Source organism: Sorex fumeus, unplaced genomic scaffold (assembly GCF_029834395.1).
Source record: "Sorex fumeus unplaced genomic scaffold, SorFum_2.1 ptg000034l, whole genome shotgun sequence".
Lineage (NCBI taxonomy): Eukaryota > Metazoa > Chordata > Mammalia > Eulipotyphla > Soricidae > Sorex > Sorex fumeus.
In genome coordinates this window covers 28,975,779-29,000,094 of record NW_026606091.1, presented here as the reverse complement: position 1 = coordinate 29,000,094, position 24,316 = coordinate 28,975,779, and the positions used below count along the sequence as shown (strand labels likewise).

The window sequence follows — 24,316 nt, the reverse complement described above, 5'->3', positions numbered from 1 at the left end:
GTGACCTTCGGGGCTCAGGCACCAAATTTCCAACTGTGGGCTAGTGTTGGGTGAGGACTGGAAGGATGAAGCCCTCCACGTGCCCCCTCACCTGCCCCAGGAACGGACCCTTTTGCAAGGTCCCTGAACCCCACGGCTCTCACAGCGGCAGGTATCATGCCCTAGACTCACCACACTCAGGAAGACACAGGGGTCCCAGAGAGTGTTGGCAGAAGAGGGGACCTGCTTGGTATCCCACTGAGAAGTCAGCCTTGCCCTGGCCGTGTCCCAGGAGCTGCCTGTCAGCGTAGTGCGGAGTGTGAGGATCCAACACGGGCCTCCTCGGGTCTCTGCTGTTTCCTAGGCTGTGACAATTTCTCTCTTGCATCTACAATGTGGGGTCCCCGCCAAACTGACTCTGGAATTGATCTTTTAATGTGGGGTTGAGGGCATTGTTTGGTCTAGGATGTTGACTCCCAAATTCCAGGTAAAGCCCATAAGTTTCCTTTGGTTTTCGGCATGCGGCTCAGTGAGGATGTTGGGAATTTTCTGGTGTGAAACTATGTAGAACGAAGGGCGTTATTTCCCAGACCAGACTATCAGGGAAATGTTAGTTTTTCTCTCCTTGATGGCCTTGGTATGCTCTTGGGCTCCTGGCAAAGAGACCCCTACACGGACACTGCTTGATGCTTGATGCAGGAGTCACAGGTGGGTCCTGATCTCATCCTGGACATTCATCTTACTAAAGCTTCAGTTTCCCAGTGATTGTCCATGATTCAAACATTCTCAAATGTGCATCGCGTGGAGGGCCTTGGATGGACCTCGGACAGGCGCCAGGTGACCCTTATTTGGACAAGGGAAGGCCGAAGATCCAACATGTGATATGGTCCAGAGTACAGCATGGGACAGTCTCTGGCCAAAAGAATGGTCAAGGACCCCTTGGGTCTGGGATAGGCAAAATAAAACTGGCCCCAGGACTGGAGTCTGGGGAGTAGGAGCAGATGACATGGGCCAGGAAAAGCCAACAGATCTGACCTTTCATGCCTGACTTTACGTTGAGCTAAATTTGAAGCGACAGATTAAAGGAATCTGTAATTCTCTTACTGAGCTTACGCAAGATGACAGGCAACATTGATGAGAAGCAAATTTCACCATTGCTGTAAACGTTTAACTTAAAGAGGTGAGGAAACAGAAACATCTGCATCGGCAACTTGTTACCGTGTCCAACTGTTGAACCGTGGGTCTTCTGGCAGGGAGAGCTGGAGGCATGCTGGGTGTGAGCAGGGCAGGAAACGCTTGGGCACTGAGGGTCTGCCCCAACGGCACTGCTGCCAGTACCTAGACTAGCCCTGGTCTCTTTGGTCACAAATACTAACAATAATAGAAATGGGGAGTTGTGCTGAGCCCGCAGGGTCGACTCTCTGGTGCACTGAGCAAACACCATGGATTGCCTGAGGCTGCCAAAGCAGATGCAAACTCTGCAGGTGCCCACAGAGACCAGGCAGGGGAAGGAGACAGAGTCTGGGTGGGTGGCGGGATGCAGGGCAGGAATCCTGACAAAGGTGATCAGGAAGTGCTGACCTGGGCGCTAGTTTCATCTTGATTGACAGTGACCCTTGATGAGTATGGTGTCATTGAGAATATACCCTGGATGGTGGGATCCTGACGAGGGTGGGGGGGGGGCTGGGGGGATATACCTGCTAACTGTGCTTTGCTCATTTACCTGAGCAGCCCAGAGGTGAAAACACATCACCCCACCCCCACGGCTGATTCTGGTCTCCTCACTACTCTGTGTGCCCCAGAGGCCAGATGGGGGCTGTGGTGACTGGGAAAGGCAGAGGGTCTCTAACTCAAGTAGCAACCCAGGTGGAAAAACTCCTTAAGGTCCAGAATGCCATGGGCAGTAAGGGTCCAGAACCAAACTGACTCCCTGGCTGCAGTTGTCTTTTCAATCAATGGGCCCTGGGCCTGCTCAGTGTCCAGTAGGGAGGAAAAGGTGTTTTCTTCAATGACTGAACACTGCTCTACTCAAACCAGTCAGGAGGGGGAGGGGGCTTTGAGCCAGTTGAAAGAATGAACTCGAGAAGGGCCAGTGAGCTGGAGGCTGGTCAGGCCCAGCCGTGGTCAGGTTTGGCCACTCCTGAGGGCCTCACTGTAGAATGGACATCTCTCAGAGTCAGGAGAGAAATGGGAAACAATCCCAGACAAACTCATCACTGAGCATCGCCAGAAGATTAACCTGCAGGTGATAGTTTGTCAGGATCAGCCGCAGCGGGGTGAGCTAAGGGGGGCTCGCAAATGATTCTGTCTGCCAAGCCTAAGGGGAGGGAACCAAGGAGGCAACAAGAGGCAGAAGCGAAAAACTAGGCAGGACCTCTGAGAGACCCGCTCTAGGAGGTGGACAAGATGGATGGGTCAGGAATCACCAAATTTGACAAGAATCCAATGTGAGGTTTGCTCTGACAAAATGGTGACCAGAACCAAATGGCAACCGGCTGAGTGGACAGCAACATTCCTGGAGTCATAGAACACCTTGTCCCAGGTGAGGAAGACAAGACTTAATGCCCACTTGGTGACAGGAAGCCACCAGGCTTCATTCCATGTTCCTTAACATTGACCCACGAACAGATGACTAGGACCAGACCAAGACAACTTCATAGCCCCCTTAGTCTAACCCAGGGCGCGGGTGTACCATTGCCTCACCTGAGGTTCGGAGAGTCCACCCGGGAGCGCCCCCAGTAAGCTACTCCTATTTCCTTAACTTTATTTATATATCTCTGTCCTTCTGTCTGACCCGGATGGGGTTCCCAAATCTCTCACCGAGCAAGAGACTAAGGGAAAGCAGGTTACCCGAGCAGGGATGGAAGGGGCTCACAGGAACGCTCGAACACTGAGCGTAGAAACGGGAATCACCACTGTGGGAGCACCTGAGAGCACTAGGCACCACTGCATGTTAGATGAAAGTTGTTACCACAGAATCAAGGTAGCCTGTAAACAACCTACATAATTATGCTGTGACCTGCTACTGCCCGTTTGGGGGATAGCTGGGTAGAGCCTGCACACATGGAATACACTAGGATGCTTCCAGCAAATTCTTGGGTGCCACCTGTCTTGGTGAGACTCTGTATGATCCTAAAAGGAAAAACTCCAAAGACAGTCGTTCAATGGGAGAACAGCTCTCACCACTGGCAAGGGGTGAGAGGGCTCAAGCCCCTGATCCCCACAGTCTCCCAGCTCCCCAAACCTCTAGGAAAACCTGGACTTGGTGTTTCCAGAGCCCAGGGGCCCAGAGGCAGGACACAGAGAACTAAGCCCAGAGCCCCAGTAGAAGCTTCGAGAGGGTGTGCAGGATATGTGTGAGGTGTGAAGATCCATGAGAGTGAACGGGCGGCCCCAGGCCCATGGTGCAGTTAGAGGGGAAGGGTTATGAACTGGGCACCGAGGGGTAAACCGGGACCTGCCTGTGCCTGCCCTGAACAGCCCTACCAGGCTGATCCCTGGTGCCTCCCCGATCCCTGGTTCCCATCCAAGTAGGAATGTGATAGGCAGGAAGGAGCATGGCTGACCAATTTCCTGGAAATTACTGGAACAGGATGGCTCTGCCTTCTGAGGCTTTGCCATCTGGTCTGATACATGAATCTGGACACACTTCTTGTCACCAGTAGAGTGTCACTCAGCCAAGGCTGTCCCAACAGGTCCAGGTGTGTAGGAGCAAAGAGGAGTCAGGGCCTGGTTCTCTACTACATGGGGTCTAACCGTGCTGTGATGTTGGCAGTGGGACTTGTATTAGGGAATCTGATGGTCCACAAAGAAGTGGGGCGCTATTATCAGGGATCAGCTCCGTACAGACTCGGGGACACTAGAAACATGTTCCATTCACGGTCCCATCCTGCTCCACTGATAACACACTTTCTTCCTGCTGGGGTGGGTGCCATTCCGGGGGAGCCTGTCTGAGGGGACAGCACCTTGGACCCACCTGCTGCAGGAGCACTTTCAAGTGCTCATCCTGAGAAAACTGATGTGGCCACTAGGGGGCAAAGTGGGGTCTGTCCCTGGTGCCACTGCAGAGGGGAATGGGGAAACAGGCACCAGGGGCAGGGGAGGCCACGGAGGTGCTGCAGTGGAAGGCAGGGTTCTGGGTGCTGCATCTTGCCCTCCCTCCTGGGGACGTTTTCGTGATTGAGACCTTCAACCCTTGGGGTGAACTCTCCTGGGGTCATTGACAGGCTTCACACAGGGGCAGGCAGGTGACGCGTCTTGGCATGGTGACATGGCCGAGGCTTCCCACAATCTAGAAGCAATTGTCAACTACTGGCCAGACCTGCCCCGCCCAGTGACACACACACCCACACAGGCCTGGGATAGATCCATTTATTGCAACAATCGTGAAAATCAGACAGTGGCAGTCAGGGAGAAAGCCTGCCTTCCTCCTTCCCTCTTCTCAGCCAGCAATACAAAGTCCCCAAACAGCCCCAAAGAGTGTGTAGAATCCGGTCACTGGATGGTACCAGCGGCCAAGCTTCAGGGCTGTCATGCGCAGAAACAGGACCCCACAATGGGGAGGGGAGAGCTGAGTTGTGACTTCTGACCTCCAAATCATTGTTTGCTAGTGCTGGGGGGATATATCTGCCATCCTGATCCCTCGGATCTTGTGGAGGGGGACATTTCTTCCCCACTGTTTCCTGGGGCCTAGTGTGGAGGGGGACATCTCGGCCCTTCCGGTCCCTGGGGCCTATTGGGGGGGACATCTCGGCCCCCCGGATCCCTGGCTTCCAGTGGTGGGGGGGCCTCTCTCTCTGGCCCCCACGATCCCTGGCGTCCACTCATGGGGGGGCCTCTCTCTGTGGCCCCCCCCCCCGATCTCAAGCGTCCACTGGTGGGGGGCCTCTGTCTCTGGCCCCTCCGATCCCTGGCGTCCAGTGGTGGGGGGGCCTCTCTCTCTGGCCCCCCGATCCCTGGCGCCCAGTGGGGGGGACCTCTCTCTCTGCTCCCCCGATCCCTGGCGTCCAGTGAGGGGGCCTCTCTCTCTGCCCCCCCCATCCCTGGCGTCCAGTGGTCGTGTGGGGGGAGTCTCTATCTGTCTCCTCCCAATCCCTGGCGTCCAGTGGTGGGGGGGCCTCTCTTAATGGCACCCCCCGATCCCTGGCGTCCAGTGGTGGGGGGGCCTCTCTCTGGCTCCCCCCGATCCCTGGCGTCCAGTGGTGGGGGTGCCTCTCTCTCTGGCTCCCCCGATCCCTGGCATCCAGTGGTGGGGGGGCCTCTCTCTGCCCCCCCGATCCCTGGCGTCCATTGGGGGCGGAGTCTCTATCTGTATCCTCCCAATCCCTGGCGTCCAGTGGTGGGGGGGTCCTCTCTCTGGCGTCCCCCGATCCCTGGCGTCCAGTGGTGGGGGGCCTCTCTTAATGGCACCCCCCCGATCCCTGGCGTCCAGTGGTGGGGGGCCTCTCTCTGCCCCCCCGATCCCTGGCGTCCAGTGGTGGGGGTGCCTCTCTCTCTGCCCCCCCGATCCCTGGCGTCCAGTGGTGGGGGTGCCTCTCTCTCTGGCCCCCCAGATCCCTGGCGTCCAGTGTGGGGGCCTCTCTCTCTGGCTCCCCCAGATCCCTGGCGTCCAGTGGGGGGGGTGCCTCTCTCTCTGCCCCCCCGATCCCTGGCATCTAGTGGAGGGGCCTCTCTCTCTGGCCCTCCCCAATCCCTGGCGTAGAGTGGGGGGGTCTCTCTCTCTGGCCCCCCTGATCCCTGGCGTGCAGTTTGGTGGGGGCCTTTCTGGCCCCCACCCCGATCCCTGGCGTCCCGTGCTGGGGGTGCCTCTCTGCGCCCCCGATCCCTGGCGTCCAGTGGTGGGGGGACCTCTCTGGCCCCCCGACCCCTGGCGTCCAGTGGTGGGGGGACATCTCTGGCCCCCCCGTTCCCTGGTGTCCAGTTTTGGGGGAGACATCTCTGGCCCCCCATCCCTGGTGTCTAGTGAGGGGGGGTCTCTGGCCCCCCTGATCCCTGGCGTCTAGTGGGGGGGACATCTCTAGCCCCCGATCCCTGGGGTCTAGGGGGTGAGACATTTCTGTCCCCCTGCTCCCGGGGTCTAGTGGAGGGGAAACTGTGCCCCCTGATCCCTGGGGGACCCAGGGGTGGGGACATTTTTTCCCCGACATCTCTGGGTCTAGTGGAAGGAGATTTTACTGTCCCCCTGATATCCTGTGTCTTGAGATGGAGAATAGTTGTGCCTTTGCCCCGATCCCTGGTCTTGCAGTGAGGGATATCCCTGGTTCTAGTGGAGGGAGAAGAGCAAAGGGCCAAGGCGGAAGGCAGAACTCGGGTGGCGTGGGGAGGACGGGGCTGGGCGAGATCAATTGGGTGAGAGAGGCAGGGTGCTTAGGTGCAGTAAAATCGAGGTGTCAGCTGGGTGTCAGGCTGCCAGTGGAGCTCTTGCTGACCAGCTGCGTTTTCTGGATTTTAGGCGGGTCATTACGGTACCTGGGTCCGATGTCGGTGGACTCCTCTTCCTTAAGGACAGCAACAGGAGCGTCTCCGTATCTCACACAGGTCATGGTCCCTGCCCCCTGGGACTGGACTGTCTCCTCCAGCTCCTGGACTCTGGCACTCCTCCTGCCTGACCCCCTGCGCCTCCTCCTTCTCTGTGGCCTCCAGCTCCTCACGTTTTGTGTCCAGGAGCACCTGTGTGTTGTTCGTCTCCACGCCAATCCCTTTGGAGTGGATGGGATGTGGGGCAGCATTAGGGTCTCAGCCAAGCAGTGGAGGTGGGGGGCTGGGGGTGGGGCCGCCTGGCTCCCCTCTCCAGTAGCCCCGCCCTCTGACCCACAGGGGCTTCTCCCTGTCACTCACCCTTTTCCGGGTCTCCTTTCCTTTCACCAGGTTCTGCAGCTGCTGTTTCTCCTGCTGAGTCCCACAGAAGAGCACCTGGGGTGAAGGCACTAGGTGAGGAGGCAGGTCTAGGGCCTTCCTGCCCCAGAGCCCGTGGCCCCTCTCTCACCTGGTCTCCCTCAGCTCCCTGATGGCGGCCTCCAGCAGGGCCTGCTGCCTTGGTGGCACCTGCAGCAGCTGGTCTATGGGCTGCTTCTGCCGCAGCATCCGCTGGTTCAGCTGCTCCTCCTTGGAGCCCAGGTGACAGCGGGCATCCAGGTGCTCTTGTCGGCAGCTATGTGCATGTCCAGGTACCAGCAGATCGGCCCCAGGGAAGCCACTGGCACTGCACCTATTCGTCCTGCCCTGGCATCTGGGGGAGGTAGGACAGTGTCTGTGAGGACAGGCAGGAGGGCCGACTAGATCCCAGCCAGGAGATGCAGGGCTCAGACCCTCAGCCACAGGCCCCCATGGCATCTTTGTCCCAGAGCCTAGGAGTTGGGTCTCCCTATGCCTCGGACCCTGACTCCTACCTGGCAACTGCCAACTCCAGACCCCTCTGTGTAGTGTGGGCCAGTCAGTGCCACCACAGCCCTCAGTTAGGGCATTCTCACCTGTCCTTCCTCCCATCACCCAAGGCAGGCTCTTGGCCTCACAGGGGGTCTCACCAGCCCATTTCACAGACCAGGAAAGTCACAGCCCAGAAGGCTGAAGGGTTATGCCCCAAAAATACCCTAGGGTGGAGGAGAGCTGATGGCCAGCAAATCCTGCACCCTCTCACAAAACTCTTGGTGTACAGCAACTTTTCGTCGGCTCGCAGTGAAGACATGTTGGAATGATAGGTGATAATTGGAGATGATAGGAGACTCGCCCAGCTCCAAGACTGGGAAATGTTACCCAGACCCCTTCCACTGTTGCTGAGACACAACTCAATCCTGGCCGGGCTCCCGGCTGGCCACCCCTCAGCCCTCAGACTCCAGGCGGTGCTGCGCCCGCTTCTCTCACCCTCGGCCCCCACTCGCATCCGCAGTTGTTTTCTGGGTTCACCCGTTGTTCCTGGAACCTCCTGCCTCCACCTGTCCTTGGAAATGTTGTCAACGATGTGACTGTTTCGGGGGCACCCAGAGGCCGGTAAACCTGAGAGGAAGCAGACAGTCAAGGACCCCAGACCTTCAACCGCACCCAAACTTCATGGTCCACAGCCCCGACTCTTGGTTCCTCCTGCTCATCTCGGGGGCTGCTCATTTCTCACCGCCATCTGTTGCTCTGGGCCCCTTAGAAATTGGATTCTTTCCTGGTTTGGACCCACTGGAGCCCTCCTGGCAGTGCTGGCAGGGACACGAGGGACAACTAGAAACAAGCGTTCTATGTCCCGGCCCTAGAGCTCTCTGCATTTTCATGGTCGTAAAATTCTGGGGAGTGGACAGCTGACCCCATTTCCTCTGGCTGCCCGCAGAGCAGGACACAGGTGCGGAGGGACGGGGTGACTCGCCCAGCTCCTGCTCCCAGCCTGTCTCCCCTGTCACAGTGCCCCATTCACAGGGCCCCTCCCTCAACACTCGAAGTCACTCCTCCCCGACTTGCCCTCCTCAGACATCACAGGCTTCAAGCTCCTGGTGCTGTGCACCAGCCCAAATCACTCTCCCATAAAGGATGACGCTCTGCCAAGCAATCTTCCGTCTTTATAAGATACACTTGATGTTTTAAAATTCTGTTCTTTCAGCTCTTTCTGTCCCAAACAAGAGGGAAGGGGTGTTTTCGCACAGTTAGACCCACTGCTAGGAGGGACTGTGATGAGGGGTCTGGGAGTCGGGGACCCTGCTTTGACTCCCCAGTTCCTCAGTGCTGCCCTGAGATCCCACCCCCATCATTTCCTGAGCTGGGTGGGCCAGTGTACAGCCACCCAGTTCTTTGATCAGTGGGAACCCAGGAGATCCTATTCTGGTGGCAGGAGGAAACTGGGCCTGGAGAGAGGGTCTCTGGGGACTCCCATCCCAGAGTCCCGAGAGACCCTGTCGAGGGCAGAAGTTACTGGAGGACAAGAATGCCTGAAAACTTGGCTGGAAATGGCCGGGGGCTTTATCCTGGGCCTCCTGACCACACACTGACCAGTGCAGAACCAGCGCATGGCCCAGTGTTGGCGGGTTAGCACCGACCTAGCACTTTTTCTTCCCATTTTTTCATGCTCTGCCAATTTCCAATGATCCCCTAGGGAAAGAGTCAACATGCGGAAGGTGCATTGGGGCCACTTCTCCCTTAAGCCTCCTTGAGAGAGGGTGTCCCGAGGGGCGGGGACATGAGCATTTCTATAGGCAGGGATGTGGCCGTGGCCTCAGGACACTCTGGGTGATTCCTCCCTGCCTTGCCCTCCTCAGACATCACAGGCTTCAAACTCCTGGTGCCAAGCACCAGCCCAAATCATTCACCCCTAACAGATGATGCGGTGTCATGTGACTCTCCGCCTTTACAAGACATATCTGATGTTTTAAAATTCTGTTCTTCCATCTCTTTCAGTCCTAACTTAGGGGGAAGAGTGTGGTCGCACGCTAAGAGGTTTTTGGCAGGAGGGTCTGTGGTGAGGGGTCTGCGCACCCGGGGACCCTACTTTGACTCCCCAGCGCCACTGAGGCAGCTCCTCAGCATTCCCCTGAGCTCCCACCCCCATTGTTTCCTGAGCTGGGGAGCCAGTGTCCAGCCACCCAGGTCTTTGGACAGCAGGAGCCCAGGAGGTGCTATTCTGGGGAAAGGAACGGACAGGTCCTGGAGAGGGGCTCTCTGGGGACTCCCATCCCAGAGTCCCGGGAGACCCTGACGAGGACAGAGGCTGCTGGGGACAAAACTGCCGGAAGACTTGCTGGAAATGGGCCCAGGCTTGATCCTGTGGCCTCGGGGCCATACAGTGACCAGTGCAGGGCCAACGCAGGGCCTTTTCTTACCGTCCGTTGTGATCTGCCAATTTCCAAAGATCCCCTAGAGATGACCCCTAGAGGTGACCCGTAGATGACCCGTAGAAGGGTCACCATCTGGAGGTGACCCCTAGATGACCCCTCGAACAGTCAACAGGGGGAAGGTGTGTTGGGGCCACTTCCCTCTCAAGCATCCTTGAGAGAGGGTGCCCCGAGGGGCGGGGCCACGAGCTTTTTTTATAGGTAGGGATGGGGGCGTGGCCTCGGGGCTGCAACCCCATTGGCCAGGGGGAAACCTAGAGCTCCCGGGGCAACCTCAGGATGAAGGCTGCACCAGCCTCTGCCCTGGTGGGCCTGACGGGCCTCCCCACCCCCACCCGGACCCTCGGGCACTGCCCCCTACCGACGATGGTGGCTTGGAACTCTGTGGACCCCACGGTGGGCCAGGAGCACTGACCCTTTCGGTCTCCCATAGCTCAGTCCACGACTTTCTCATTCCCTGAGATCACGTCCCCCCGTGCCCAGGCTGAGCTGCAGCTGCCAGGATTAGCCCCTGAGCACCCCTAGGTCTGGCCTGGCTGCTGCTGTGGGAGCCCAGCGAGCCTGGCAGAGGGGCTGTCCTGGTTGCTGTCCTCACCGCCCCTCCCTCCCCAGGCCCCTCTCCTTTCTGTCCTTGGAGCCCCTGCCTTCCCTGCCCTTCCCCTCTCCTCTCCTCAGGCCCGCAGAGTTCTTGCTCCCGCCATATCCGTTGTCCACGTTCACTCTGTCCTTCTGTCTCTGCTTCCTCCCAGACTGGCAGCAGCCAGTTTGTGGGGCCTTTGAGCCCCCAGACCCAGCCAGTCCCTGACCAGTTCCCCGTGTTGCACAGAGACTTCCCTTTCTGAGCCCTGGAGGGCTCTTAATGACCCCACAGAATCTCCCCATCCCAGCTCTGCCCCTTTCTCTGAGACTCAGTCCATCCTATTGGGAGCTGGACACCAGACTTGGCCTTGGGGAAGCTGGACGCTTCTCTCATGTTGCTCCCAGCCTGTTCTGGAAATCCCTCTCAATACACACACTCCCAACTAGGGCCACTCAGCCTGGCCACGCTGCCCTCACGAGTCCTGCAACCTGAAAGGAACCCCAACTCCCCCGTATCGCCCGTGCCCACTATGGCACCCCCGAGTGCCCCTGTCCTCCCTTCCCTGAGCACATTCAGGCCCCAGTGGTCTGCGGCTGTCTCCTGTAGCTCTGACATCTCCCCCTCTCACATTCGCTGGGCTGAGAATCAAATCCATCTCTGATGGTGGGGCACAGGGTCACTGTGGGCTTGTGCTGTCTGGGGAGCTTGTGGGCAGTGAAGGGTTCCACACTGGGGTGAGGCTCTGGGCAGAAAAGGTCCATCCAGTCCTTGAGAGGCTTAGAAAATACCTGGAGGTTTGTAGGTCCTTATCCTGAAACATCGACTGGCCACTAGGGGTGGGAACTCACATAGCATTGGGGCAAGGTGGCGGGCTCTTCCTGGGGGACACTGCAGAGGGGGTTTAGATGGGATAGGCACCATGGGTGGGCAGTGACAGGCTCTGGACATGGTGAGACCCCATGGCACGGATTCCTCATCATCCAGAAGCACGAGCCATTCCTGGCAGGACCCGCCCCGCCCAATGGCACACACCCACACAGACTATGATGGATCCACTTATTGAAATAGTCGTGGTAACAGGATGGTGGTTGTCAGGGAGAGTGGCCCAGTCCTCCTCCTCTCTCTCCTCTGCCACCAATTTATGATTTCCTAAACTTCCCCAAGACATGCCTACCACTCAGTTGCTCTGACTTCTACTGTCTGATGCTACAGTAACTTATTAGTCCTTGTTTCTGGCAATTTTTCAGGTTTTACTGTTATTATTCAATCTCTATTATGTATAATAAAGTTTCTCTTTCTCCTCCTTCTTCCTCTCCCACTCTTTCTCTCTCTCTCTCTGTCTCTCTGTCTCTCTCTCTCTCTCTCTCTCTCTCTCTCTCTCTCTCTCTCTATGAGCTTCTTAAAGTTTTCCATTAGCAACCTCTTTTTGTTAGGAAATTTTTTCCGTGGTCCCTGATTTTGAGGTATGTAAAATAAGGATACAAATATTTATTTGATAAATCATAAATAAATTTATTTGATTTTTTCTTTCTTTTTGGGTCACATCCAGCGATGCACAGGGGTTACTCCTGGCTCTGCACTTAGGAATTACTCCTGGCAATGCTCGAGGGACCATATGGGATGCTGGGAATTGAACCTGGGTTGGCCGCCTGAAAGGCAAACACCGTACCTGCTGTGCTATCGCTCCAGATCCCTACGTCATAAATAAATTTAAAGTAAAACAAGTATCTTTTAAGTTATGCAAACCCCGTGTGTAGTCTTGATCTACAGTTTAAGAAGCCAGGCCTGGTGCTCACACAAAGTGCTACCCTTATTTCTACACATATGTGAACAAAAGTGTGCACACATACATGCATACACATAGTCCATCTTCACTTTTACATACATGTGCACACACATAAAAATGCACACTTTTACACATGCACATACAGTACAATCCACACATCTATACACATGCATACACACACCATGTACATACAGTGCCATCCTCACGTCTACACACGAACATAAAAGTCAGACGTATGTTCTCACTGGTGCTGGGGGCCACCAGGGCCATCCCAGTGATGCTTGGGACCTCCAGGGCTGTAAATGGTGAAGTTCAGGAGGGGCCACGTGGGATAAATCCAGGGCTGGGTGTGTGCTTTGGTGACCCCTGTGACCATCTCCCCTTCCGCTCCCCCTGATTCCAGAGCTGGGGAAAATGGGGGTGAGGTTTACAGAAGTAAAACAGTTTCCCCACCACCCCAACCCTCCCCCCGCAGGATCTGCCCTCACATCTGCTTTAAGGAGACCACATTCAAGCAGCAGCAGCAGCAGCAGCAGCCCCCAGGCCGGTCCCAAGCCCCGCCCAGCCCCCAGCAACTCCAAGTGAACTAGAGAAGACAGGCCAAGCATTAGGGATCCTGCAAGACAAAGGCGCCAACAGTTCCCCATCCCACCCCACCCCCATTCCCAGCATGTCCCTTATCACAGCATGCCTGGGGCCTGCTCCTCCCTGAGACTCCCGGGGTCTACTTCAGCCCCAAGATTGACAGCACAGATGACACTGCCCACTCACCTAGTGCAGGAGGAAGTAGTGGTTCTCGGGGACCGGGTTCTGGCAGAGCTCTATGACCAGGCTCTCCCCGTCCGCCTCCACCGCCAAGCACCCCTCGGGCTGGTGGGTGTTGTAGAGGATCTCCTTCTGGGATGTATACTCGAAGAACTGCAAAGGAGCCGTCCGTGGGCAACGGTTACTGTCGGCCATGGAGAAATGGACAGACACCAGGCGGGATCAGAGCGCAGGGGCCAGGCAGAGAGCCTGAGTGTCCAGTTTTGAGGGTCTGTGAGTGTCTGGCCAGAGTTCCCCAAGGCCCCCTTCTCATGCTCTGCTTCTTCCCTGAGTGTTTGAGACCCCACGCTGTCCCTACCCTTGAGCTGGCCAGAAAATGGACGGTCTCAGTAGCTGAGTGGGCAACTCTGAGGCCTGAGCTGCCCTTTCTCTTCTCTGGGCTTTTCTGCCTCTTCCCGGCAAACTTGAGGGAGTTTGATCCAAAGCAATGGCACTGTGGAATCACTAAAATGTCCTTTGCAGGCAGGAATTGCACTGCCAGGGAGAGGGCAGGCCTGGGTCACACAGGGAGACAGGGTGCTGGAATCCAGCTTCTCCGGCCAAGTAGGTGCCCTCCTGAGCCGACCCAGATCTGCAGGGTTTTCCTTTTTCTTCCTCTAACTGTAGGTATTGGTGCACAGTTAGTCATAACTGCACAAGCGGGTTTCTCTGAGTCCTATCGGGCACTGCTTGCTTCATTTTCTATTTCCCAGATGTTCTACAATGTCTTGCCTGCACGGGAGAGCCTGGCAAGCTGCCCGTGATGTATTCCATATGCCAAACACAGTAACAATAAAGTCTCCAATGGAGACGTTACTGGGCCCGCTTGAGCAAATCGATGAACAACGGGAGGACCGTGACAGTGAGCTACAATGAGTCTGTATTACCTTTGCAGGCAGAGAATCAGTTCATCTCACCGCTCCAGAATTACATGGTGCAGGGCCAGAGGGATAATACAGTGGAGAGGGTGTTAGCCTTGCTGACCTGAGTTCAATCCCTGGCATCCCATATGGTCCCCTGAGCACTGCCAGGATTGATTCCTGAGTACAGAGCCAGGAGTAACCCCTGAGTAACCCCAGGTATGACTCAAAAACAAAAATAAAAACAAAAAAAGAACTACATGATGTGAACCACCAGGAGGTCAAAAGGCACAATATTCCCAAAGAAGACATCTGAGCATGTATGGATCATGCAAGAGGAAACAATCAAATATAAACCATAAACATACAATGATGACAATTAGTTAAAACTAATTTTAACTTGTCAACACAAACTTGGCCAAGAGCATTGATTCATTCGAATGCCTAACAACCGGAATTGGACGTTTACATTTGAATGATGTGGCTCACTGCCTGCAGTTTCTATCTTTGTTGTCTATGCACCAACATCTCATTATGATGAAAGAGAAATCGAGAAGTTCTACATGGAGCTAGAGAAGTTCTATAAAGAAGACCACACCTTCTACAAGATCATTGTGGGTGATTTTAATGCCAAGATAGGACCGAGAAGATCAGCTGAAGAACTTCACATCGGGACCCATGGCCTAGAATGGAACGAACAGGGTGAGAGACTGTCTGAGTTCATCATGTCGACCAAGACCATTCATGGTAACTCACAGTTCCAGAAGGCAGAATCTAAACGATGGACATGGGAGTCTCCCGGTGGATGATTCCACAACGAAATAGACCACATCATATTCAATCGACGGTTTTGCCTGACTGATGTCGCTGTTGTCCCAAAATTTCGAACGGGATTGGACCACCGTCTCCTTCGTGCAAAATTCTACTTCACAGAGCGGGGAGAAAGGGCTGCAAAGTTCAAAAAGAGAACTCCCAGAATGACCACCAACTGGGAACTCTTTGGTACTATTGCGGCAACATGGGAAGATGCCATTGTTGACAACATTGACAAGGAATACGATCGACTGGTTCAGCACCTCCATGAATGTGCGAGGAACGCCAAGAGAGAGATAGCCACAAAAAATCACCTATCTTCAAAAACTCTTGAGCTAATTCGCCAGCGTGGTTTGGCGCGTGCCTCAGGCAACCGCAAGCTAACGTCCAAGCTCCCAAAGCAGTGCAGAGATGCAATCAAGGAAGACCTCAAAGAGAAAAGAGCAGAAGTACTGGGAGATGCGGCAGAAGCCGGGAAAAGTATTCATAACGCCCGCCTGTCCTTCGCCAACTACAAGACCAAGATGACTGCCCTCCAATGTCCTGATGGATCCATCACATCCTCCAAAACGGCAATGGAGAAGATTATCTATGACTTCTACTCAAATCTCTTCGACAGCCATGTCCACTTGCCAACATACCAAATTCTACAGGATGGATATGTCGTTCCCAATGTTCTCCCTTCCGAAATCCGACACACCATTTCGTCGGTAAAGAAACAAACAGCACCCGGCCCAGACAAGGTCAGACCTGAACACCTGAAAAACCTGCCGTCAGTACTCATCAATACACTGGCTCGGCTCTTCACTCGCTACCTGTCTGAATGCAAGGTTCCGTCCCAATGGAAAACCAGCAGGACCGTACTACTGTTCAAGAAGGGAGACATCCATGACATTGGCAACTATCGCCCGATCTGCCTATTGTCTGTCATCTACAAGTTGTTCACTCGAGTCATCCTAAATAGGATTGGCAGAACACTAGATGAAGGACAACCATGCGAGCAAGCCGGGTTCCGCAAAGGATTCAGCACCATCGACCATATCCACACGATAACCAAGCTCATTGAGGTTTCTCGGGAGTTCAAGATGCCGCTTTGTTTAACGTTCATTGATTTAAAGAAGACCTTTGATTCTGTTGAGACGGAAGCAGTCATTGAAGCCCTAGCCAATCAGGGCATTCAAGCCCAATACATCAGGATCCTCCATGAGCTGTATTGCGGATTCACTACCAGGATCTCACCATTCTACAAAGAAGTGATCGTTGATGTCAAGAGAGGGGTGCGGCAGGGTGATACCATTTCACCGAAACTCTTCAGTGCCACCCTCGAGAACATCATGCGACGACTGGAATGCGAAGGAATGGGAGTGAAGATAGATGGTCGGCAACTACACCACCTCCGCTGTGCTGATGACATTGTTTTAATAACACCAAACATCAGCCAAGCAGCACAAATGCTGGCTGACTTTGACCGTGAGTGTGGAAAGGTAGGACTACAGCTGAATCTTACGAAGACAATGTTTATGAGAAACAGCCTCGTACCTGATGCCCTAATCGCTCTCAATGGAACGACCATCTCCGAATGCAACAGCTATGTGTACCTAGGTCGAGAGATCAACATGACAAATGACCTGGCACCCGAGCTGCGCAGGAGGAAGAGAGCGGCTTGGAACGCCTTCAAGAACGTCGAAGAAATAGCTAAGAGGATGAAGAACCTCCAGCTCTGGGCACATCTCTTTGATTCCACTGTTCTTCCTGCATTAACATATGCCTCAGAGACCTGGGCCCTACGCAAACAGGATGAGAACTCTATTCAGGTCTCCCAAAGAAGAATAGAAAGAGCTATGCTTGGAATATCACGTTTCACTCAAATGAGAGAAAGAATCCGGAGTTCCGACATCCGTCGACGATCAAGAATCAGGGACACTGTCTCATTTGCCAAGGTGTCAAAAATCAGATGGGCTGGTCACGTAATGAGGTTTAAAGACGACCACTGGACTAGAGCTGTTACCGACTGGATTCCACAGGATGTCAAAAGACCGCGTGGCCGCCCACCTACCAGATGGTCAGACTTCTTCGTCAAGATCATGAACAATCGGTTTGAAGCCCTTCATGTTCCTGGAGCGAACAGATGCCATTGGGCTACACTAGCACGCGACAGGGACAAATGGAGACGTTACTGGCGCCCGCTCGAGCAAATCGACGACTAACGGGAAGTTAAGTGATTAAGTGATTAAGTTAAAACACAGAATCCAGAGTCTGTGCATAGAGGAAAGAGGGACAAGAAACTCACCTTCATCCTAAGGCGGTTTCTCCAGGTCCTCTCGGGCACACTTGCTTCACTTTCTAGTTCTCAAATATTTTACAATGAGTCTCTATTACCTTTACAAATTGAAGAGGTCAAATATTCACTTTTTAAAAAACACACATAGAGGTGCTGAAAGTAGATAAAGGACCAAACATAATGGCCTCTCAGTATCTGTATTGCAAACCATAATGCCCAAAAGTAGAGAGAGAGTAAGAAAGAAATTGTCTGCCGTAGAGGCAGGGGATGGGGGTGGCAGGAGGGACACTGGGAACATTGGTGGTGGAAAATGAGCACTGGTGGAGGGATGGGTGTCTGATCATTGTATGACTGAAACTCAATCATGAAAGCCCTGTAACTGTATACCACAGTGATTCAATAAAAAAAAATTAAAAAACAACAACACACATAGATTTTCCCCAATTTCCCTCTTTAAGAGGCTCCCAAGACCTTGAATCCAGGGGCCCCTGCTGCCTTTTTCCAGAGAGAAGCGTCACCTACCTGGTTCTGGCCCAGGCCATGACAGGTGTACAAAATGACCTGGTGCCCCACAATCTGGTTTTCATCAGGAGGATTATAGTCAAAGCAGAGTCCTTGCAATCCTTTATTCTGGAGCTACCAAGAAACATAAGGGGAGTTTCCAATTCAGGTTTACACACAACTGAGTCAACCCAGGATGCTGTGGGAGGAGAAACAGCGAGTGAGGAGGGCCCGGCACAAGAGCCAGGCCCAAAAGTAAGAGCTTCTGGGACCTGAGCGATAGTACAGAAGGTCAGATGGCTGGCCTTGCACATGGACAAACCCCAGCAACCCACAGGACCTCCTGAGCACCGCCAAGAGTGATCCCTGAGCACAGAGCCAGGAGTAAATCCCTGAGCACCGCAAGGCATGGACCCCACACCAAAAGTAAACAAATAAATAAATAAGAGCTTCCTTAATTTATTCATTTTGGATTTTTTGGGGGGGATTGAAGGAGGGGAGTATCACATCTAGCAATGCTCAGGGCTTACTTCTGGCTCTGTGCTCAGAGATCACACCTGGTGGTGCTTGGTGGGGAATCCTATGGGGTGCTGGGGATAGTGCCCAGTTTGGTCACGTGCAAAGGCCTGAAGAGCATCATGCCCCATCATCCCCTCCAGGGCTGCGCTTGGACAAAAGAGAAATGCAGTGGGACGGGGTGGGGTGGGGATGCAGGAGACAGAGGCAGGGCGAGCAAGAGTGACACACTCCCTGGGGCAGGCAGCCCACGACGGCCTCCTGATCCTCTCGGCACCTCGGGAGACCTGGACACTTCACAGTGGCCAAGGATTCAAACGTGTTCAGAGCCCGCTGGGTGCTGACCAAAGGGCTTCCAGAATGGGGGAAGCAGCGTCGCCCAGCCGTGCAGCCCAGGAGAGGGGAGTCTCTACCTTGGCGTGATTTCTCTCCAGAGTGAATGGCACTGGGGCCGGAGAGGGTCTGGGGGGTGAGGGCACTTGCCAGGCAGGCAACCAAGCCCCAGTCTGATGCCAGAACCATCATGAGTCACCACTGAGCACCACCGGGTGAAGCCCAACCCCAACCCCCACAGCCCAAATACTTCCCATTTGTGTGCAGGGGCTTGGGGGGGAGCGGAACGGGTGTTTAGGCCATACTTCGAGGTACTCAACGGCCACTCCTGACGGTGTTCAGGGGACCACGTCTGGCACCGGGGATCAAACTAGGGTTGGCCACACAGAGGGCAAAGCTTAAACTTAACCCCGGGACTATCTCTCTGCCCCCCCCCCAAAGATTTCTTTTCTCTTTCTTTTGGTGAACAACAGAAGTGACTCTCCTTTTCCTGCCCCATCCTCCTGTACCCCCCCACTGGTCCCCAAGGACCCCTGCGGTGGGAATGACTAACTGGCCCAGACACTGAGACTCGAGTGTGAAGTGATGTGATGGGTAGAGGTGGTGTGGAGAGTCCAGGCAAGCCTCAGTCTCCTCATGCACAAAATCACAGGCAGAACCTGACTCTCGTTCACATGCTCCCACGTGAGCGAGCTGAGAGCCAAACCCAGCCGGGGGAGGGGAAGATCCGGGGAGAGGGCCGGGGCTGGGGAGCCCAAGGGACCCCATCGAGGACCTGCCTCATGCAGGGGGTGGGGACCCTGCCGGCAGCCCCCCCGGGCGCAGCCCTCTCACCATCCCGAAGCAGCCGGGCCGGTCCTCGGGCATGTGCAGCTCAGGATACACGTTCTCCAGGAACCACCTGAAGTCCTTACACTTGAGCTTCTCACGGAGCTGCCGCCTCTCGGTCACGTCGCCAAAGAACTCCTGAGGGGGGTCCATGCGGTCAGCCTGAAGGTCCTCCACAGTCCCCCACTCCACCCCACCCCAGTCCTGGGGCGTGACGATGCCCCCAAGCCCTAGCTGTGCAGGTGTGGGTGGGTGCCTAGGGAGAGAGCTGTGGCAGCCGGGGTACCACCCCCCCACACACACACACATGCGCGCGCACACACACACAGGGTTCCCCGTTGCCCAGCTCCAGCCTGGGGAGACCCAGTGCACCTCGATGGTCATGAAGCGCCTAGGACATGATGGGAGCCCCAAACCCCAGCCCTGTGGGCATCCCTGGACACACAGCACTTCTTCAATGGGACAGATTGAGGAAGGCTGGCTGAGGTAGACACGCATGCAAAGCCAAGAGACGGGGCTGGGATGAGATGAGATAGCGCACATATGCATGACCCATCCCCGGCACCACACACACACACACACACACACTCACACACACACACTCACACACACATACATACTCTGTGTTGAAGAGATAGCTCAATGGTCAAGAGCACATACAGGAGGCCCAGGTCCGAGTCCCGGCACGGCAGGGAACCCCCAGCACTGAGTCAAGGGTAGAACCCAAGCACCTCCAGGTGGGGGTCATAAGTAAACAGGAACCAGAGAGCTCGTGCAAAGGGCAGGGCGCTTGCCTGGCAGGTAGCCACCCTGCCCTGGTCCCTGCCACCTCATTTGGTTCCCAGAAAAAAAATCACCAGGCATGATCCCTGAGTGCAGAGCCAGGAAGAGGCCCTGGCGACCATGGCATGGGGCCTGACCTCCCCTCCACGACAGAAATACCCACGATCTGAAGATCATGCAGTGGCTGGAGGTAGCTGAAACCCAGCCCTGATTTTCCTAGAAGCAACAAGCTCAGGGTCCCCCAACCTGGGGTGGGCAGCATGAGCTGCTGGCTGTGATTCTCAAGGCCGGGTGGGCATCAAGAGACATCAGCAGAGGGTCATCACAACCATGGAGGAATCAAGTAGTCCCCCACTGGCCTCACCAAGGCCCACCGCAGCTTCTCCCTCCGGAAGTGGATGTGCGGGCACGGAGGGTAGAGGGAGGAGGGAGGAGGAAGGGGGGGTTGGTTCTGAGGAGGCCTGCAGGGGTGAAGGCAGACGGGGCGGGTGGGAGGAGCTCACCAGGCGTGCGTGGGGGTTGCGGTGGTAGAAGAGCTCCTTGAACTCATCCAGCCACACTTCGGCAGCGCGGACACTGTTGGCCAGAGCCTTTTTGCGTGAGTAGGGAGCTTGCTTGGGGAAGACGTGGCCGACGTGTGAGCAGGGGTGCGTTTCCAGGGTCCCGCCGCACTGCCAGATCTGCAGGGCAGAGGAGTGGCTGGGTGAGGGGAGCGGGTCCATCAGCACGGCTGTCCCTTGAGTACAGAGGCCGGGCACCAAGCATCACCCAAAGAGACACTGCCGAGACCGCACCCTCCAGGGCATGAAACAGGCGGCCCCCTCCACCCCACTCCTCACCCCACCGCCCATCCCTGCCTCACCCACCCCCATGCACACACGGGCTCCAGAGCGCAGCCAAAGAACAAGGGAGCGGCCCAAGGTCTAGCCACCAGAACCAAGACCACAAGCCCATGCACTGTTTGTTCATGCGTGGGGCTCACAGGGCCCAGAGTGGGCCCGGCCAGGAGCTCGTGGGTGGGTGACAGTCCACACGGGCGGATTACCTGATCTCCTAGCCAGAGAAGAGAGGAAAGCAGCTAGGAAGGAGAGAAGTTGGGAAGGGAGAAAGAGGAACTGCCAGACACAGGAAGAGCAGCCTGGCACCTGGAGGAGAGGCAGAAAGACCATTAAAAGCACACCTCAAAACCCAACGAGGTAGACTCATGCAAGGGCAGAGGGGTGTGAACCACCACACCCCACCACTGGCCCCCAGGATGAACCATCCAGAAAAGCAGCTGAAGGGCTGGAGACACAGTACAATGGGGTTGGGCACCTGCCTTGCATGTACCTGACCCAGGTTCAGTTTCTGGCAGCTCCGACGGTCCCCTGAGCACCGCCAGGAGTGAGCCCTGAGTTTGGGTTTCAACCAAATTCAAAAAGAAAATTTTTTTTGAAAAATAAGACCCAAAAGGACAGTACCTTACGATGGGAGAAGGAAAGCCCTGCGTGGAAGATAAAATTTCTATTTGGTTCACTCTTTATGCAAAGCTGGGATGTTCTGTTACTTAAAAAAAAATTCCAGGGGCCAGAACACTAGTACAGCGAGTAGAGCATACTGCCTGGCATGGGGCCAACCCAGGTTCAATCCCCGACATCCCATAGGGTCCCTCGAGCACAGACAGGAGTCATCTCTGAGGGTAGAGCCCGGTGTATCCCCTGAGCCCCACTGTGTGTGGCCCCAAAACAAAACAAGCAAGCAGAAAAGATGAAAAAATTCTCACAAAAATTAAACAGAGGGGCTGGAGCGATAGCACAGTGGGTAGGGCGTTTGCCTTGCACGAGGCTGACCCAAGTTTGATTCCCAGCATCCCATATGGTCCCCCAAGCACCGCCAGGAGTAATTTCTGAGCACAGAGACAGGAGGAACTCCTGAGCATCGCAGGGTGTGATCCAAAAAGCCAAAAAAAAAAATTAAACAGAAAATTTTAACATCATCAAAAAGCATGACCAATGGCATATGGTGTTGAAATGTAATATGCCAGACACAAGTTCATTGGGAATCCCACGGAAATGGCGGGGGTTCTCACAGAACTGTCACTCGGGGATTCTGAGGGCAGAGGGCGGCCTCAGGGGGTTCACTCGTTTAGAATGTGACTCTTGCTCCTGCCTGCACGTCCAGCCACTGAACCTGACCCCTTTAACAAGCTCTCCAGAGAATTCTTCTCGGTGTCAAACTCTGAATGTCACCCTGCTATCTACATACAGAGGCGACTTCCTAAAGAGCTCGGCAAGCCCGGCGACCAAAGGTGGACCAGGAGGCAGGATGCTGTGTCTGGGGCCAACCTCGGCCCAGGGCAGCAGAGGGAAAGAAAAGAATCAGGGGACCTAGGAGGTTCCTTCCCTGCCTCCTGCTTTTCTAGTTAAAAGCACGTTCTGTGAGAAGGTCAGATGAGAGAAGCACATATATAGGCTGTCCACGTGTCCACTCTCAGGACACTGGACAAAAGGCCAAGGCGGGGGAAAGTCCAACAGGTTTTCATGAAATCCAGAGAGACAGAGGCATGGAGAGAGAGAGAGAGAGAGAGAGAGAGAGAGAGAGAGAGAGAGAGAGAGAGAGAGAGAGAGAGAAAGAGAGAGAGAGACAGACAAGCACGGCTACAGAAAGAGAGACAGACCCAAAAGGAGAATTCGAGGTTTTCTCCGCCCCAAACTTCCATTCCTGTATCATAAGACCCCAGATACTGAAAATATTTCTTACTCACAGCAAACAGCCCACCAGCCATTGTCGGGGACCTGGAAGAGTTGCAACACCTGCGTCTCAGTGCCAGCCGCAGGAACCCTTACCCAGGCCTGATCTGCCTTCATCAGTCTGGGAGCACTGGTGGTGGGGGGGCTCTGCTGGGAGTCCTAGCTGGGGAAGCTCCCAGACCCCTCCAAATAATCACAGAACTGGTGTGATGCATGTGCTCTCGAGGGGTCAAGGGCAGGGACAGCTGTTTCCAGGGCGGAGAGGGTACAGGCCCGGGGCGTGTCCAGTACAGAGGAATGAACGGTGCTGGGAAGGCCTCAGCATGGGCAAAGTCTAAGCATGAGAGGACCCCGGCAGCTGCAGATGGACCCGGAGAGAGGGCGGAGAGAGCACATGGCTGGGAGGGTGGCGGGGTGGGCGTTGGTGGTGGTCTCACAGCAGAGCCCAGGCACTCACAGATGCAGCTGGGGTCTGCTGGAGGCCAAGAAAGATGATTCTAGCACATTTTCCTGAAGCCCTCGATTCCCCCAACCCCACTGAGCAGGCATGGCATCTTCCCCGGCCCCCAGAGGTGGCTCAGGTCGAAAGCTGGAAGGGAAGCACCCCAGAGTGCAGATGTGGGTGTGGGAAACTGGTGGCAGCCGGGTCCCTGTGGTGGCACTGGGGGGCCCTCCCAGCACTGCAGGCTCAGAGTACACGGGAAAGGTCAGTGGGACTCCTTGGTGGGGGATGGAAGAACAGGAGGGAGGGAAGACCAAGGAAGGGAGAGAAGAGAGAGAAAAGGGAGGGAGAGAAGGAGGGAGGGAGAGAAGGAGGGAGGGAGAGAAGGAGGGAGGGAGAGAGAGACGGAGGAAGGAAGGAAGGAAGGAAGGAAGGAAGGAAGGAAGGAAGGAGGGAGGGAGGGAGGATAAGAAAAAAGGGAGGGAGTGAGGGAGGGAGGGAGGGAAGGAAGGAAGGAAGGAAGGAAGGAAGGAAGGAAGGAAGGAGTGGGGGAGGGAAGGAGGGAAAAGGGATGGAGGGAGGGGTGCCAGCATGAGAGCACATTCACATGGCTTTAGGGTATAAGATTAGGGAACATGGTGACTGAAACATGCAAGAAAGCTGAGATGATGTGTGGAGTTCATGCACAATTCAATCAGCTAATCAGTGGCTGAATAAATAGCAGTACTCCTACATTTAAAAAAAACTGAGATGAGATTGTGGGAGGGGCAGGCAACTGACCATGAAGCTGCTGCATGTGTGCATGTGTGTGGGTTTGTGCAAATGTCTTCATATGTGTGCACTGGAGGAGGGAGTTGGGGGGGAGGGAGTATGTCTCGACATCACAGGCTGCATCTGTGACCTGACACATGATCCCTCCTCCTCTGCCTCAGTCTCTAAATCTGCTGTGTGAGGGGCAATGCCAGCGGCCCCCCAGTGGCCACTCCAGCAATCCGGGTGTCACCCTCAATCCGTCCTTTTTCCCAGATGTCAATCAGCTTCTCCAAATCCCCCCACCGCCCCTGAGGTCCCCCCACCCCCCAGTCTCAGCCTCCGTCTTCTCCTTCGCCCGCATTTCTGACGGGGAAGTCTGCAGAGCCTCCTAACACATGCCTGGTCCCTGCACCCCATCCTGTGCCCACCAGCTCCCTCACCACGAGGCACCAGGAGTAATTCCTGAGTGCAGAGCCAGGAGTAACCCCGAGCCTCAGCAAGTGTGGCCCGAAAACTAAGCCAAAC

At 55.3% G+C, this 24,316-nt stretch overlaps 1 protein-coding gene across 1 annotated transcript in view; it reads right to left on the bottom strand.

Moving 5' to 3' along the window:
• The window catches only part of LOC130026615 (polypeptide N-acetylgalactosaminyltransferase 12-like), a 123,897-nt gene that overhangs the window by 95,094 nt on the left and 4,487 nt on the right, over nt 1–24,316 (bottom strand). Inside the window, exons 5-10 of the mRNA XM_056117452.1 lie at nt 22,524–22,641; nt 20,371–20,547; nt 19,091–19,222; nt 17,429–17,542; nt 12,927–13,066; nt 12,341–12,356 (exon numbers count right to left, since the gene is read on the bottom strand). Coding sequence (XP_055973427.1) covers nt 12,341–12,356; nt 12,927–13,066; nt 17,429–17,542; nt 19,091–19,222; nt 20,371–20,547; nt 22,524–22,641 — 697 coding nt within the window. The remainder of the gene's footprint in view (nt 1–12,340; nt 12,357–12,926; nt 13,067–17,428; nt 17,543–19,090; nt 19,223–20,370; nt 20,548–22,523; nt 22,642–24,316) is intronic.